The 16,109-nt window shown below is 52.9% G+C and overlaps 1 protein-coding gene across 1 annotated transcript; it reads left to right on the plus strand.

The window, feature by feature from the left end:
- Positions 1-754: 754 nt before the first annotated feature.
- LOC134420533 (olfactory receptor 14J1-like) lies at positions 755-1,363 on the plus strand (the record flags this gene model as incomplete). Its single annotated transcript, XM_063160685.1, has 1 exon — positions 755-1,363. A coding segment is annotated over one exon (609 nt), but the record flags the coding sequence as incomplete, so codon positions are not given.
- Between the last annotated feature and the right edge of the window lie 14,746 nt (positions 1,364-16,109).

Below are 16,109 nucleotides of genomic sequence, written 5' to 3' on the forward strand. Positions count from 1 at the left end.
TCTCATCTCTCAGTGGCAAACTCTGACTGCAGCAGGAATGCTGGGGATTTCTGACCTCAGAGAGCCAGGAATGATGTGTGGGTAGGAAAAAAGTCCTTAAAACAGCTCCTGTAATCCATGTCCTAAAAACCTAGGAGTACAGATGCTACCAAGACTATCTCCATTCTGAGTGATTCCTCTGAAAAATCCTGAATATCCAGGCTTGTCCCTGCACCACATGTCCACAAACCCAGGGCAGTGGGGCAGGGATGGCTCCTTGAGGGCCCCCATGCACAGCCCTGGCTGCTCCTGGCACACTCAGCCAGCACAACTGGAGCTCAGGCAGGGACCTGGGTGAAGGATTTCCCAGAGCAGGAACAAGGGTGGGTGAGTCCCAGTGGGACAGGCTACAGGGAATGGCCCAGGTTTGGCTCAAAGCAGCCTCTCCTGACTTGTCACTGTCCTTTCTCCATGAACAGGTCCCCATGTGCAGCCTGAGCAAATGTCCAACAGCAGCTCAATCAGCCACTTCCTCCTGCTGGCATTGGCAGACACACGGCAGCTGCAGCTCCTGCACTTCTGCCTCTTGCTGGGCATCTCCCTGGCTGCCCTCCTGGGCAACGGCCTCATCATCAGCGCCGTAGCCTGCAGCCACCACCTGCACACGCCCATGTTCTTTTTCCTGCTCAACCTGGCCCTCAGCGACCTGGGCTCCATCTTCACCACTGTCCCCAAAGCCATGCACAATTGCCTCTAGGACACCAGGGACATCTCCTACACTGGATGTGCTGCTCAGCTCCTTTTTTTTATGTTCTTCATGTCAGCAGAGTATTTCCTCCTGACCATCATGTGCTACGACCGCTACGTGTCCATCTGCAAACCCCTGCACTACGGGACCCTCCTGGGCAGCAGAGCTTGTGCCCACATGGCAGCAGCTGCCTGGACCAGTGGCTTCCTCAATGCTCTCATGCACACGGCCAATACATTTTCCCTGCCCCTGTGCCATGGCAATGCCCTGGGCCAGTTCTTCTGTGAAATCCCACAGATCCTCAAGCTCTCCTGCTCACACTCTAATCTCAGGGAGCTTGGTCTTCTTGCTGTTACTGTCTTTTTGGTATTTGGTTGTTTTGTGTTCATTGTTTTTTCCTATGTGCAGATCTTCAGGGCTGTGCTGAGGATCCCCTCTGAGCAGGGACGGCACAAAGCCTTTTCCACCTGCCTCCCTCACCTGGCTGTGGTCTCCCTCTTTGTCAGCACTGGCATTTTTGCATACCTGAAGCCCCCCTCCATGTCCTCCCCATCCCTGGATGTGGCAGTGACAGTTCTGTACTCAGTGGTGCCTCCAGCCCTTAACCCCCTCATCTACAGCCTGAGGAACCAGGAGCTGAAAGCTGCAGTCTGGAGACTGATGACTAGACAATGTAAGAAACATTAAACTGCTGGACAGTTTCTGAAAATAATTTGTTATAAAATTTTTCTTTGATACTTCTTGTTGGTTTCATTATGGAGCTTCTTTTTCATTGTTTACCTTTTTTAATGTTGTCCCTAAATGAAAGCAATCAATTTAGCCATATCTCATTTTGTTTCTCCACACATCCACTGTGACCTGTAAACTGTGTCACAGAGGAGCTGTGCTCTTGATACCTTTAAATGAAATAAAGAATTTGTTTCATATTAAGCTATCAAGAACATAGCTCCTCACTGCCACAGTCCAGCAAAGTTTTCCCTGGAGATCCCACTTTTGTTGCCTTCTCTGCACAGTGCCGCAATGTCTGTGTGCAGAGCTGGGGGCAGATCAGTGCTGGCACAGCAGCTGTGCCCAGCAGCAGCAGCACTTGGTGTTGCCAGTGCTGCTGCCATGGTCCTGTCCCACTGCCCTGGTGGCCCTGGTGTTGCTGCAGGGCCTGAGTGCTCTCGGGGCCGGGCACAGCCCTGGGGGTGGCAGTGCCGGGGCTGCAGCAGGGACAGGCCATGGGCACTGCTGGGGCAGCACTGACGCCTCAGCCCAGGGCCTGAGGGCTCCAGGCTCCTTGCCCAGGCTCTCCCAAGAACACAGCCAGGCCAATGCTCAGCACAGAAAAGCCCCATGAGCAGCCCCAGGCTGTTGGTGTGGGGACATGCTTGAGAGACACAAATGCCATCAGCCCCTAGGGCCAGCAAGGGCTGGGGGACACCAGGGAAACCACTCAGCTTTGTCCTGGCCTCTGCAGTCAGCCAGAAAGTTTGTTCCCATCAGCTGGGAGTTTCCTGTCCCACTGCAGATGCTGTTGCTCAGAGCCAGGGCAGCCTGGCAGCCACCCCCAAAGTGCCCTCAGCATTTCCTTTGCTTCACCTTGGCTTTCTTTACTCTGTCTGGCACAAATTTCTTCCTGTTGCCCAGTCCTGTTCCCTGCCCTGCAAACAGCCCATCCCTGTTTGCCCTTTCCTCTCTGGCCCCACTCCCCATTGCAGTTCCTGACTTGGCACCATGGGAACGTCCCTTGGGGAGCAGGATCATCCTACAAGTGCTGCAGGAATTGTCTGCAGGCTCCTGCAGTGCCTGGTGCTGCTCCCTTGCCAGAGGCACCCCAGGCCAGGGGGCACATCTGGGCTGCTGTGTCTGGCTCCAGAGCTCCCTGTTCTGGGCAGTGAGGAGGAGCTGCAGAGGCTCTGCAGGACTGACAGGATGGGCTTTTTGGCTGGCAGGAGACGCTGAGGGACCTGGGCTGCTGGAGCTTCTGAAGAGGAGGCCCAGGGCTCCTCCTGCAACTGCTCCAAGTGTGGTTTCAGAGAACCCCAGGGTCAGTAAGGCCAGATAAGGCCTTGGAGATCATACAGTCCAACCTGTGCCCTGACACCGCCTTGTGTCCCCTAAACTTCCTCTTCTCCAGGATAAACAACCCCAGCTCCCTCAGCCACTCCTCACAGCACTTCTGCTGCAGGCCCCTCACCAGCCTTGTTGCCCTTCTCTGGACACGCTCCAGCCTCTCCATGTCCTTCCTAAATTGAGGGGCTACAACTGGACACTGCGCTCAAGGTGCTGCCCAAGCAGTGCTGAGCAGAGGGGAAGAATCCCTGCTTTGCTCCTGCTGGCCACACCATTCCTGATCCAGCCCAGGAGCCATTGGCCTTCTTGCCCACCTGGGCAAACTGCTGCCTCATGTCCAGCCTGCTGTCCATCAGTCCCTGCAGGTCCCTTTCTGCCTGGCTGCTCTCCAGCCACTCTGTCCCCAGCCTGTAGTGCTGCAGGGGTTGTTGTGGCCAAAGTTCAAGATCCGGCACTTGGACTTGTTCAACCTTACCTTGCTGGATTTGGGCCCTGGATCCAGCCTGTCCAGGTCCCTCTGCAGAGCCCTCCTTCCCTCCAGCAGATCCACACTCACACCCAGCTCCGTGTCATCTGCAGATTTGCTGATGCTGGACTCAGTCCCATCATGCAGATCGTCAATGCAGATATTGAAATCCATGCTGGCCGGCTCTGATCCCTCGGCCATCTTGTGGGCGCCCTGTGATGGCACTCAAGGTGATCTGTTCCATAACCTTGCTGGGCACCCAGGTCAGGCTGACAGGCCTGGAGTTCCCCAGCTCCTCCTTCCAGCCCTTCTTGGCAAATGGCTCACACTGGCACCTCCAGTCCTCTGGGCCCTACCTGCTGAGCCAGCACTGATGGGAAATGATGGAGAGCAGCTTGGGGAGCTCATCCACCAGTGCCCTCATCCCCATGGGACTGATTCCATCTGCTCCCAGAGACACCTGTGAGCATCTGAGGGGCTCAGCAGGTCCCCAGCTGCTTCCTCCTGGATTACAGGGTGGCTGTTCTGCTCCATGTGCCCAACTACCAGCTCAGGAGAACACTTTTCTTGAGGTAAACCTGTCCTAATATTGAAAATTGAGACAAAGAAGGTGTTAAGTAGGTCAGCCTTTTCCTTATCTTTAGTTACTATATTCTCCACTGCATCCAATAAAGAGTAGAGGTTCTCCTTATCCCTCCCTTTGGTTTAATTTTTTTTATAAAAAAATTTTGCATTTATTTACAGCAGCTGCCAGGTTAAGGTCTCACTGAGCTTTCATGTCTCAGCTTTTCTTTCTGCTTAACCTAGCAAGATCCTTAAACATTTCCTAAGTTGCCTGACCTTCTGTCCAAAGTTGATGCTCTCTCTTTTTTCCCCTGAGTTCCCACAAAAGCTCCATGGACAGCCAGGCCAGTCGTTTTTCTCAATCGCTCATCTTTTGCCACACTAGGACCGGCTGCTCCTTCCCCCTTAAAATTACTATCTTGAAATGTGTTTGTTTTTAAGGGCTGTTTCTCTTTAAAAAAATCAGTACCTGATTTGGTACTCCCCAAATCGGCATCATAAACAGGCCAAAGTCCGCCCTTCCTAATTCCAGTGTAGAGGTTTTCTTGCTGCCCCTTTCCCTTCCCTTTAGGAGAAAGCTGAGAGCAGCCCTGGCCATGCAGCACCATCTCCAGAGCAGGAGGAATCTGCCCTGATGAGGGTCCCCTTGGTTCCATGAGTCTCAGCAATGTCACAGTGCTCTCCATGATTCCATGAGGCCCCACAGTGTCACAATGGTCCTTTGGTCTCACAAGACCCCACAGTGCCACAATGCTCCCTTGGTCTCACAGGGCCCCACAGTGTCACAATGGTCCCTTGCTTCCATGGCCCTGAACTGCTGCATTCCCCCCTCCCCTTCTCAGGCCGCCCTGCCAGCTGAGAAATGCTCCTTGGGCCTCGGCCTTGGCCAACAGCCCCTGGGCTCAGCTCCTCTGCAGCTCATCACAAACACTGTCTGCTCCAGGCACTGCTGCTGCCCAGCCAGCTCCTGGTTTCTGTAGGAGCAGCCCTGGGAACTGTTTTTGTTCCCTGAGTAACTCAACATCCCTGTTCTTACAGTGTCAAAGAAAGCTTTTGGTGCCAAGTGCGGCCAGGATGAGCCATTGCTGGGACTGCAGCCCCTCTCTTGGGGCCCTGCAAACAGCGCTCCAAATAGAGCCCTTGGAGCTCTCCTGGGCCAGCGACTCCCTCTGAGTGGGGCCTCTCCCAGCCGGGAACTCTCCCGTTTGCTGCACTCGGGGATCCTGAACAATGATGGATCCTGGGCCGATCCCCCCACTCCTCCAGGCTCAACCATTCACCCACTGGGGAGAAGGCAAAGGATCCACAGGGAGCATTCCCTGCCCTCAGGGGAATTGCTCACAGGTGCCTTGCACTGACTCTTGGTGTCTGTGTGCCCACAGGAGTGCCTGTGCTGGGGAAATGTGGCAGAAATGCTGCCCTCTGAGGGGCTTGAGTGCCTTGGATAGCTGAGTCAGTCAGATATCCAGATATCAGTAAGTATGGTTTAGTCAGAAGGTCTAAACTAAGTTAAATGCTCCTAGGAGTTGTTCTTTTGCTAAGTTGTTACATTTAATTTAAGTTATTAGGTAAGTAAAATATTGTTAAGTGTTATTCCTCTGTTAAATTGCTATGTCATGGGTTATAAGTTAGGTCAAATACTGTTAAGTGCTGCTCTTTTAAGGTATCAGTTAAGGTTAATGATAAGTTAAGTCCCGTTAAGTTTGACCTCTGTAAGCTTTTGGGCCATATTCCTTTTATCCTTACCCTCATTATCCTTATGTCATACACACAGAGGGACAGTTCTCAGGAAATTTCTGGTTTGATTGACTGGATTTTGTTTGGTTTTGTTGTTGCTTTATTTCTTTCGTGTGCCTGAAGAGTTCAGTCAGGAGCAGAGTGACTTCTTCCAAGGAACTTTGTGCTGCTGTCCCTTAATATTGAATCTGGTTTTTGCTGCTCCCTTGCTGGGGATTTTTCAGCGCTCTCAAGGCCTTGTTGGTAGCCCTGGCCCAGGCTCTGGCCCTGGGGGACACAGGGACACTGCCAGGGGGTCCCTGTCCCCCTGTGCCACCCCCAGGGCCCCGGCCCCCCGTCCCAGTGTCAGGCTCTGGGGTCGATCTCGTGGAACATCCTCTCGGGGAGGCTGCAGGGCCGGGGGACTCGGGGGGACTCGGGGGGACAGGGGACCCCGCTGTGCAAGAGCAGGGTTGGACTGCTCTGGGGGGAACTGTGAGGGGGGCTGGGGCAGAGTGACCTCCCCAGGGACCTCACACAGCCCCTGTGATGTCACACTGCCCCTGTGATGTCACACAGGCCCTGTGATGTCACACAGCCCCTGTGATGTCACACAACCCCTTATGATGTCACACCGCTACCTGTGATGTCACAGCCCTCTCTGGGATGTCACAAAGCACCCTTGTGATGCCACAGAACCAAATCTGGGATGTCAGCCTGGAATGTCATGCAGCTGCACTGTGATGTCACAGAAGGTGCTGTGATGTCACAAAGTCATCATGTGATGTCACAGTCTTTTCTGTGATATCACAGCCTCCTCTATGATGTTACACAGCCACCCAGTGATGTCACAACCCACTCTGTGATGCTACAGAACCACCCTCCATGATTGCAGGATCTGCTCTATGGCCTCACACCTTACACACCCTCAGGGATGTCACAAAACCCTCCCTGTGATGTCATACTGCCACTCTGTAATTTCACAGCACAGACTTTGACCTCACCGCTGGCTCTATGATGACATCCAGCCATGCCATGATGTCACAGCCTGCTCTGTTATTTCATAGAATCCCCTGTGTGATGCTGTAGCTGCTCAATGACCTCACACAACAAACTCTGTGGTGTCCAGCCCAATCTGTGACCTCACACAACCCACTCTGTGCTGTCACACAGTCCTTTGCTGACATCACAGCTGCTCTGTGCCTCTATGACACAGCCATAGAGGTGCTGCTGTGACACAGCCCCCTCTGGGCCATCCCACAGCTCCTGCCAGTGCTGAGCCCCTGTGAGCTCTGTCTGTGCCCTGCTGGTGTCCCGGAGGGGCCCTGGCAGTGCCCCAGCCCTGCTGGGCTGTGCACAGGAGCTGCTCCTGGCCAGAGCTGTCTCTCTGCAGCGCTGCCCTTGCCAGGAGCTGCCTCTGGGCCAGAAGCCTGGCCCAGCTCAGCAGCACAGACACAGCACAGGGACTTCAATGACTCTCTGGGGCTTTGGTGCTCTTTGCATTGGACTCAGTCCCTCAGAGCATGCTCAAAAAACTTCTCAAGAATTCAAAATGTGATTGAAACACTGAAGTTTTCTAGAAGGGGTAATGGGTCCCATTGAAGGACAAGACTAAGAAAGTGTCCCCAGGTTCCAGGTAGAGTAGAACACTACATCACTATGGTGGCAGTGATGACAGGACACAGGGACAAGCAAGGGAAAGGTGTCTCTGATGCTGAGCAAACCTGCGCCTCTGTCCCTGCAGGCTGTCGGCATCCCCCGGCTGCCCCACCTGGCTGGGCCCTTCCTTTGCTGACGGCTCTGCCTCTTGCCTGCCTCTGCCTGCCCACACAAAGCCTTGGCATTAATACCAAAAGGGTTAATTCAATTTTTACTTGCCTGTGAACTTTCAGCACAGAAACAAGGCATTCAGGGCCTGCTTTCCCAGCAGGAATGGGTGGAAGAGAAGATGAAGACATCTGGCTCAAGAATGTAGTGATAGAAAAAGCAAGGACTGAATCTTGGAACTTGGAGTAGGTTTTATGGAAATGGATAATATTAATATGCACATAGTGGCTGTATATAAGTGATACACTGGTAGAATCACGTGTCCATGTAAGTAGTTATCACCCACTGAACCTCAGGCCTGAATAAATGCTGCTCTCTTAGACACCAAATTAGTGTTAAGGAGACTTACTCTGATATTTTGGCCATTTGGTGGCAGCAGAGGCTGACGGAACCAAGGATCCAGCTGTGACACTTGGAACCTCATAGAACAAAGGGTCCATTGTGATGCAGTGGAACCCCATGGAAACAGAAGTCCATTGTATCAGAGCAAGGCCTTGTGGAACCCAGGAGACCATTGATGACAGTATGGAAGCTCCTGAAACCATGAGGTCATTGTGAGAGTTTGGGGCTGCATGGAACTAAGGGTCCACTGTGACACTGCAGAACCTTCTGGAATCAAGATAATCATGTTATGCTATAGAACCTCATGGAACAAAGGATCCATGGTGACACTGTAGAACTCAGACCATTGTTGACAGAGTAGAAACTTATGGAACCAAATTTTGATTGTGACACAGTAGGGCTTCATGGAACCAAGGGTCCATTGTGGCTCTGTAGGGTTACACAGAAGCAAGGAGACCATTTGGACATGTGGAGCCTCATGGAACCACCGACCACTGTGACACAGCAGGGCCAAGGGGCCATTGAGACACTGAGGAACCTCATGGAACCAAAGTCTACTGAGATGAAGTGGAACCTCACGGAACCAAAGGTCCATTGTTACACTGTGGTGCTCCATGGAAACAATAGGACCATGGTGACACTGTGGTGCTCCATGGAACCAATGGGACCATTCTGATTCTGCTTTGCCTCATGGAACCAGGGGGCCACTACAGCACTGCAGGGCCTTGCCGCACTCAGGCAGCCTTGTGGCACTGTGGGCCACCTTGGAACCGAGGGTCCATTGGGATATTGCAGGGCCTCAAGGAACCACAGAGACCATTATGAGCCTTTGGAACCCATTGTAACGAAGGGGCCATTGTTGCACAGCAGGACCTCATGGAATCAAGGGGACCATATTAACACTGTGGGGCTCCATGGGACAAAGGGGCCATTCTGGCACTGTGGAATTGGTGTGCTATGGGGTATCATGGAACCAAGGAGATCATTGTGACACGTGGGGCCACGTGGAACCAAAGGACCATTGTGCCACTGCAGGGCCTCATGGAACCAAGGGCACAATAGTGTAACTGTGGGGCTCCAAGGGACCAAGGGGGCATTCTTAAAGGGCAGAACCAAGGAGCATGTTGTGACATTCTGGGGCATCATGGAGTCATAGGTCCATTGTGAAACAGCATGGCCTTGGGAAACCATGGAGGCCATTTTTACACTTTGAGACTTTGTGAAGCCAAAGGGCCATTGTGGCATTTTGCATCCCCATGGAACCAAGGAGCCCATTGTGACACTACAAGACCTCATGGAACCAAGGAGTCCATTGTGATACTATGTGGCCCCAAAGTCACATAGTGACCTTTGGTTAAAGGGCAATTGTGGCACTTTGTGGCACCCTGAAACCAAGGAGACTATTTTGACGATACAGGGCCCCATGGAACTAAGGATTCATAAAACAGTGGGGGACTCATGAAACCAAAAGTTCATTGTGACATTGCAGGACAGCCAGAGAGCCTCCTTTGGGCTTGGCCAAGCTCCTTCCCCCATGGCTGGGGCTGAGTCCTGTGGCAGCTGCAGCTGCTGCTGTGTCCTTGCCAGGGGCTGAGGCCGTGGGGCCAGTGCCCAGAGCAGCCTGGCCTGAGCAGAGCTGTGGGGCTGGGCTGGGCTGGGGAGAGGCCCTTGGTGCTGTCCAGAGCTCAGGGCAGCTGGCAGAGCTTGCAGGGAGCTGGGCTGGGCTCAGAGAACCTGGCCCAGAAACCATCAGTGTCCATCTCAGCCTGGCTGAGCGTGCAGGGGCCAAGAAAAGCACCTCCAGGTCTGCAAGTTGTCTGTGTGGGAGCTGAGCTTTTGACCTCCTGAGCCCTCCCAAGTGCTGGGGCTGCACCTCCAGCTCCAGAGGAGATGTGACAGATGGGAACAGGGACAAATAATTCCTGCTGGATTATTTCTTGTGTTTGCTTATACAGGTGACCAGGATACATATGCAGAAGGGTTGTTTTGTGTCAGATAACACCGGTAAAGTAGTAAGAATATTTTTTAGCTGAAAATAACATTTCTAGCATAATACACAATGAGAAATAAAAGATACATATGATAAAAAGAGCATCTAAGAGTGTGAAACTCATTGATGTTCCGGCAGTCGAGCCTGTTCAAATACTTTCCTCAGGGCATCCTTGAGATGAGAGGCGAGCTAAGACTAAGGCCAGTCAGAGCTCTCTGTCCTGGCAGCTTTTGTCTGGGTCAACCCTTGCATATAGGGAATTTTTCAGGGGGAGTATCAGTTTTGGCTGTGGGCACCTGGAAAGAGGGATGGTTCTTTTTCATAGGAAGGAAAGCATGGAGCCCCAGTTCTCCAGGGCCTGTTGAGAGGCCGCCCTCAACATTCCAAGATCAGCTGGGCCTGTCAGGTGGCCCCTGGGAGGCCAAGCCAGCCAGATGTATTCCATATTGCCTTGGTTACATGGCACTCTCCAGTGTCACAATGCTCTCCTTGTTTCTGCAGTTTCACAATGTCCCTGTGCTTCCAAGACACCCTGCAGGGTCACAGTGGCCCTTTGGTTCCATGGGGCCCCACAGTGTCACAATGGTCTGTCTCCATGATTCCATGGGGCCTTGCAATGCCACAATGCTCTCCATGGATCCCCGCTGCCCTGCAGGATCACAACGGCCCTTTGGCTCCACAAGGCCTTGAAATGCAGCAATGGCCTCTTGGTTCCACAAAGTCCTGCTGCTTCACACTGGCCCCTTGGGACCATGCCGCCAAACAGATCCACAAAGATGTTGTTCATTCCACGAGACCCCACAGTGTCACCAATCTCTTCATAGAAAGGAAAGCACAGAGACCCTGTGTTTGGAAGGCAGGTGAGAGCCAGCCCTCAGGAGGCCAAGGCCAGCCAGACCCGTCTGTAATGGCAGCTTTTGTGTAGGAGCAATCATTGGATATAGGACTTCTGGAGGTGGAACCCCAAATTTGGCCATGGGCACCTGGAGAAGAAGAATGGTTCTTTTCCATGGGAAGGAAAGGGCCCCAGTGTTTCAGGGCAGAACAGCGGTGACCACCAGAGGCCAAGGCCAGACACAGCAGTCTGTCCTAGCTGCTTTTGTCTGGGAGAAGCCCTTGCATATAGGGAATTTTGGAGGAAAAGTGCCAGTTTTGGCCATGGGTGCCTGTGCAGGAGCGAAGGTCCTTTTCCATAGGAAGGAAAGCACAGAGCCCCAATGTTTGAAGGCAGGTGAGAGCCAGTTCTCAGGAAATCACAGTCAGCCAGGCTTGTTGGTAATGGCAGTTTTTTGTCTGGGAGCAATCCCTGGATATTGAGAATTTTGGATGGGGAATCCTATTTTGGCCATGGATGCTCAAACGAGAAGGGCAGTTCTTTTTCATTTGAAGGAAAGCCCAGAGCCCTAGGGTTTCAGGGGTACATGAGAAGAGACCCTTGACATGCCAAGGGCACTTGGACCAGTCAGGCCAAGCACACCAGACCTGTTCCCTGTTCCCTTGGATTCATGGGGCCCTGCAGTGTCATGGTGGTGGTGTCATATTGGATCCTTGTTTCCATGAGGCCCAGATATGTCACATTGGCCCCTTGTTTCCATGGGACCCCATAGTGTCACAATGGCTCCTTGCTTCCATGAGGCCTGGCAGTGTCACAGGAGTCTCCTGGGTGCCGAAGTATTGCAATGGCCCCTTGGTTCCATGGGGACGCACAGTGTCAGAAGGGTCTCCTTGGTTCCACGAGGTCCTGCAATGCCACAATGGACTTTTGGTTCCATGGGGTCCAGCACTGTTCCATGAATCCTCAATTTTATGTGGCCCTATACTGTCACAATAGACTCCTTGGTTCCATGGTGCCACACAGTGTGACAACTGCCCCTTGGCCTGCCAACATTTCATAGTGTCACAATGGTTCCTTGCTTCCATGAGGCCTTCTAGTGTCACAATGATCCCTTGGCTCCATGTGGCTATGCTCTGTCACAATGGAGTTCTGGATCCATGAATGTTCATACTGCCAACAGCAGTCTCCTTGCTTCTGCAGTGTCACCATGGACCCTTTGTTCCATGAGGTTCCACAGTAGAACATGGTCACCTTTGTTCCATGAGGTTCTGCAGTGTCACAATGGATGCATGGTTCCACAGGGCCTTGTGTGTCAGAATGGCCCCTTGGTTCCAAGAGGTTTCTCAGAGTCACAATGGTCTCCTTGGATCCGCAGTATCACAATGGAACATTGGTTCAATGTAGCCCCAATGTGCCAAAATGGATTTTGGTTCCATGGGGTTCCGCTGGGTCACGATCTTCCATGAGATTTCTCAGTGTCACAGCTGGATCCTTGGTTCTGTGAGGCCTTGCTGTCACCAAATCTCCAGAATATCAGAATAAGACTCATAAACACTAAATTGCTATTTAAGAGGGTATCATTGATTCAGGCCTGAGGTCTAGCGAGGGATAACTCCTAACCTTATGTGGGCATGTATTCTACCAGTATCACTAAATGTGTATTACTATTTACCCATTACCACAAAACCCACCCCAAGTTCCTAGTTTCAGTCCTTCATTTTTCTGCCACTGCAATCTTGAGCCAGAGGTCTTCTTCTCTTCCAACCATTCCTGCTGGGAAAGCAGCCCCAGCATGCCTTGTTCCTGTGCTAAAAGTTCACAAGCACAGTAAAAATGGAATGAACCCTTTTGGTATCAAGGCCAAGGCTTTGTGTGGGCAGGCAGAGGCAGGCAGGAGGCAGAGCTGTCAGCAAAGGAAGGGCCCAGCCAGGTGGGGCAGCCGGGGGATGACGACAGCCTGCAGGGACAGAGGCACAGGGCAGGGACACCGTGGGACAGCCTGGGCTGCACAGGGCACAGGGATGGGCAGCAGCTGCAAGGCCCTGACAGAGCCAACTTGTGCAGCACTTTGGCCATGGCAGGCAAAGAGCACCAAAGCCCCACAGAGTCATTGAAGTCCCTGTGCTCTGTCTGTGCTGCTGAGCTGGGCCGGGCTCCTGGCCCAGAGGCAGCTCCTGGCAAGGGCAGCGCTGCAGAGAGACAGCTCTGGCCGGGAGCAGCTCCTGTGCACAGCCCAGCAGGGCTGGGGCACTGCCAGGGCCCCTCAGGGACACCAGCAGGGCACAGACAGAGCTCACAGGGGCACAGCACTGGCAGGGGCTGTGGGATGGCCCAGAGGGGGCTGTGTCACAGCAGCACCGCTGTGGGTGTGTCACAGATCCCCTGATGTGGTAGATAGGGAAAATGCGCTGCGGAAGTTGTCGCGATGTCACGGAAAGCCAGGACCCTCTGTTTCCCGTAGATAAGACCCTCTGTTACTCATAGATAAGAAACTAACATAGGAATGTGGCCCCACTAACAATAGGAATGTGGCCCCACTAACAATAGGAGTGTTGCCCCACTAAAGTCAGCAACTTTCCACTCCTAACCCAGTACTTTTCCATTCCCTACTAACCATAGATAAGAAGGACAAACCCCTTTTGACGTAGAGACCCCTTAGACTATAAGACCCCAGGAGAAGAAGTAATAAACACCATTTGACCGTCCACCACATTGGTGTCTGCGTATGTCATTGGCCCGAACGGCCCTGGAGAGTGGGCCGTCGAGCTGTACCTCAGAACCAGGTCGCCTGCCTTGATCCAGAAGGCAACACCCTGAGAAGCTGGGATGTCAGCAAGGGGCTGTGTGACAGCGCAGAGTGAGCTGTGTGAGGTCACAGATTGGGCTATGACATCACAAAGTTTGTTGTGAGAGGTCATTGTGTAGCTACAGCATCATAGAGGGGATTCTGTGACATCACAGAGCAGACTGTGACATTATGGCATGACTATGTGACATCATAGAGCAGGCTGTGAGGTCAAAGCGTGTGCTGTGGCATTACAGAGTGGCAGTATGACATCGCAGAGAGGGTTTTGTGACATCACAGAGGGGGTTGTGACATCACACAGCTGTCTGTGACATCATAGAGTAGGGTGTCTGGCCATAGAGCAGATCCTGCAATCATACAGGGTGGTTCTGTGTCATCAGAGAGTGGATTGCGACATCAGTGGCTGGGTGTGAAATATCATAGGCGCGGCTGTGATATCACAGAACAGGTAGTGACATCACAGGGTGACTTTCTGACATCACCAAGTCTTCTGTGACATCACAGGGACTGTGTGACATCACAGGGGCTGTGTGAGGTCACAGAGATGGCTGTGTTACATCCCAGGGGGTGTGTGACATCACAAGGGGCTGTGTGACATCAGAGGGGCTGTGTGAGGTCCCTGGGGAGGTCACTCTTCCCTGGCCCCCCTCACAGTTCCCCCCAGAGCAGTCCAACACTGCTCCAGCACAGCGGGGTCCCTTGTCTCCCGGGGTCTCTCAGGCCACGCAGCCTCCCCCAGATGATGTTCCAGGAGTTTGACCCCAGGGCCTGACACAGGGACGGGGGGCTGGGGCCCTGGGGGGTGGGACATGGGGACAGGGACCCCCCAGCAGCGTCTCTGTGTCCCCCAGGGCCAGAGCCTGGGCCAGGGCTCCTTCACCCTGGTACGAACGAGGGCTTGAGAGCGTTGAAAAAATCCCCGGCAAGGGATCAGCAAAAACCAGATTTAATATTAAGGGACAGCAGTACAAAGTTCCTTGGCAAGAGTCACTCTACTCCTGACTGGACTCTTCACACACACCAAGGAAACAAAGCATCAACAAAACCAAACCAAAACAGTTCCCAGGGCTGCTCCTACAGAAACCAGGAGCTGGCTGGGCAGCAGCAGTGCCTGGAGCAGACAATGCTTGTGATGAGCTGCAGAGGAGCTGAGCCCAGGGGCTGTTGACCAAGGTTGAGGCCCAAGGAGCATTTCTCAGCTGGCAGGGCGGCCTGAGAAGGGGAGGGGGGAATGCAGCAGCACAGGGCCCATGGAAGCAAGGGACCATTGTGACACTGTGGGGCCCTGTGAGATCAAGGGACCATTGTGACACTCTGGGGTCTCATAGGACCAGGGGGGACATACCGACATTGTGTGACTCCATGGAATGTAGGGATCATCGTGGCACTGTGAGGCCCCATCAAACCAAGGGTCCGTTGTGACACTGTGAGGCCTCATGGAACTCTGGAGACCATTGTGACACTTTGGAGTGTCATGGTAATAAGGGGCCGTTGCGACACTGCAAGGCCCCATGGAGCAAAAGGTCCGTTGTGACATCTCAAGGCCTCATGGAACCATGGAGACATCACTAAGAGACTTCACAGCCTCATGGTACAAAGGGGCCATTGTGACACTGAGGGGACTTGGGGAGTAATGGAGACCATTGTGACACTGTGAGGCCCCATGGAATAAGCAAACCATTGTGACACTGTGAGACCTCATGGAACCAGTGATAACATTGTGACCCTGGGGGTCCCCACAGAACCAAGAGGACCACTGTGATACTGTGGGGCCTTGTGAAACCAAGAGGCCTTTGTGACACTGCAGGACTTCATGGAACCAAAGGTCCCTTGTGATACACAGGGGCTTCCTGTCATCAATGGTCCTTTGTGACACTGTGGAGCCAAAAGAGATCATTGTAACCCTGCAAAACTCCAGGGTCCAACGGTCCATTGTGACATTGCAGACCTAATGTAACAGAGGAGCTGCATGACATTGTGGGGCCTGGGGCACAACAGAGACCATTGTGACACTGCAAGGCCTCATGGAACCAAGGTGTCATTGTGACACTATAGGGCACCATAAAACTAAGGGAATGTGGAACAGGTCTGGCTGCTTTGGCCTCCTGGGCCCCCTTACTGGTCCAGCTGACCATGGCATGTTGAGGGTCTCTTCTCATCTGCTGCTGAAACACTGGGGCTCTGTGCTTTCCTTGCTATGGAAAAGATCTGTCCTTGTCCTCCAGGCACCCATGGACAGAATTGGGATTTCACCTTCATCATTGCCTTTTGTGAGAGACTGGAGGACACTGTTGGCTCAAAACATTTCATGTGTGGGGGATGAGAAGCAGGTCTAGCCCTGCCCTGCCCTGAAGCCCCAATTCCCCCAGAGCCTCTATCCCAGCCCAGCAGTGTCTGCCAGTCCCTGGCACAGCACAGGCAATGCTCCACAGCCACCTCTGCAGCCCCAGCCTGGCGCTTGAGGGACCAAATGAGCCCAAGACCCACCTGGGGGAAGGGCCCAGGAAGACCAAGGGGTATTGAAGACTGACCACAAGGCAAGCACACATCTTGACCCTACCTCCTCTTGGAATTTCCACCTGAACAGTGCTGGAATCCAGGAGTTGGTAACTGTGTGTGTGCTTCTCTGCATCTTTTTGCCTTTCTATCTTTCTGTGTCTTCTGTTTCTGTGCTCCTGCAAATTTTGATTAATATTAAATGGAAAAGGCTTAGAATTTGTGAAGTTGAATGGCTCAACTCAATGCTTTGAGAAGTGTTTTATGTTACTGAATGTCTGT

This window comes from Melospiza melodia, chromosome 7, assembly GCF_035770615.1.
Source record: "Melospiza melodia melodia isolate bMelMel2 chromosome 7, bMelMel2.pri, whole genome shotgun sequence".
Taxonomy (NCBI): Eukaryota; Metazoa; Chordata; class Aves; order Passeriformes; family Passerellidae; genus Melospiza; species Melospiza melodia.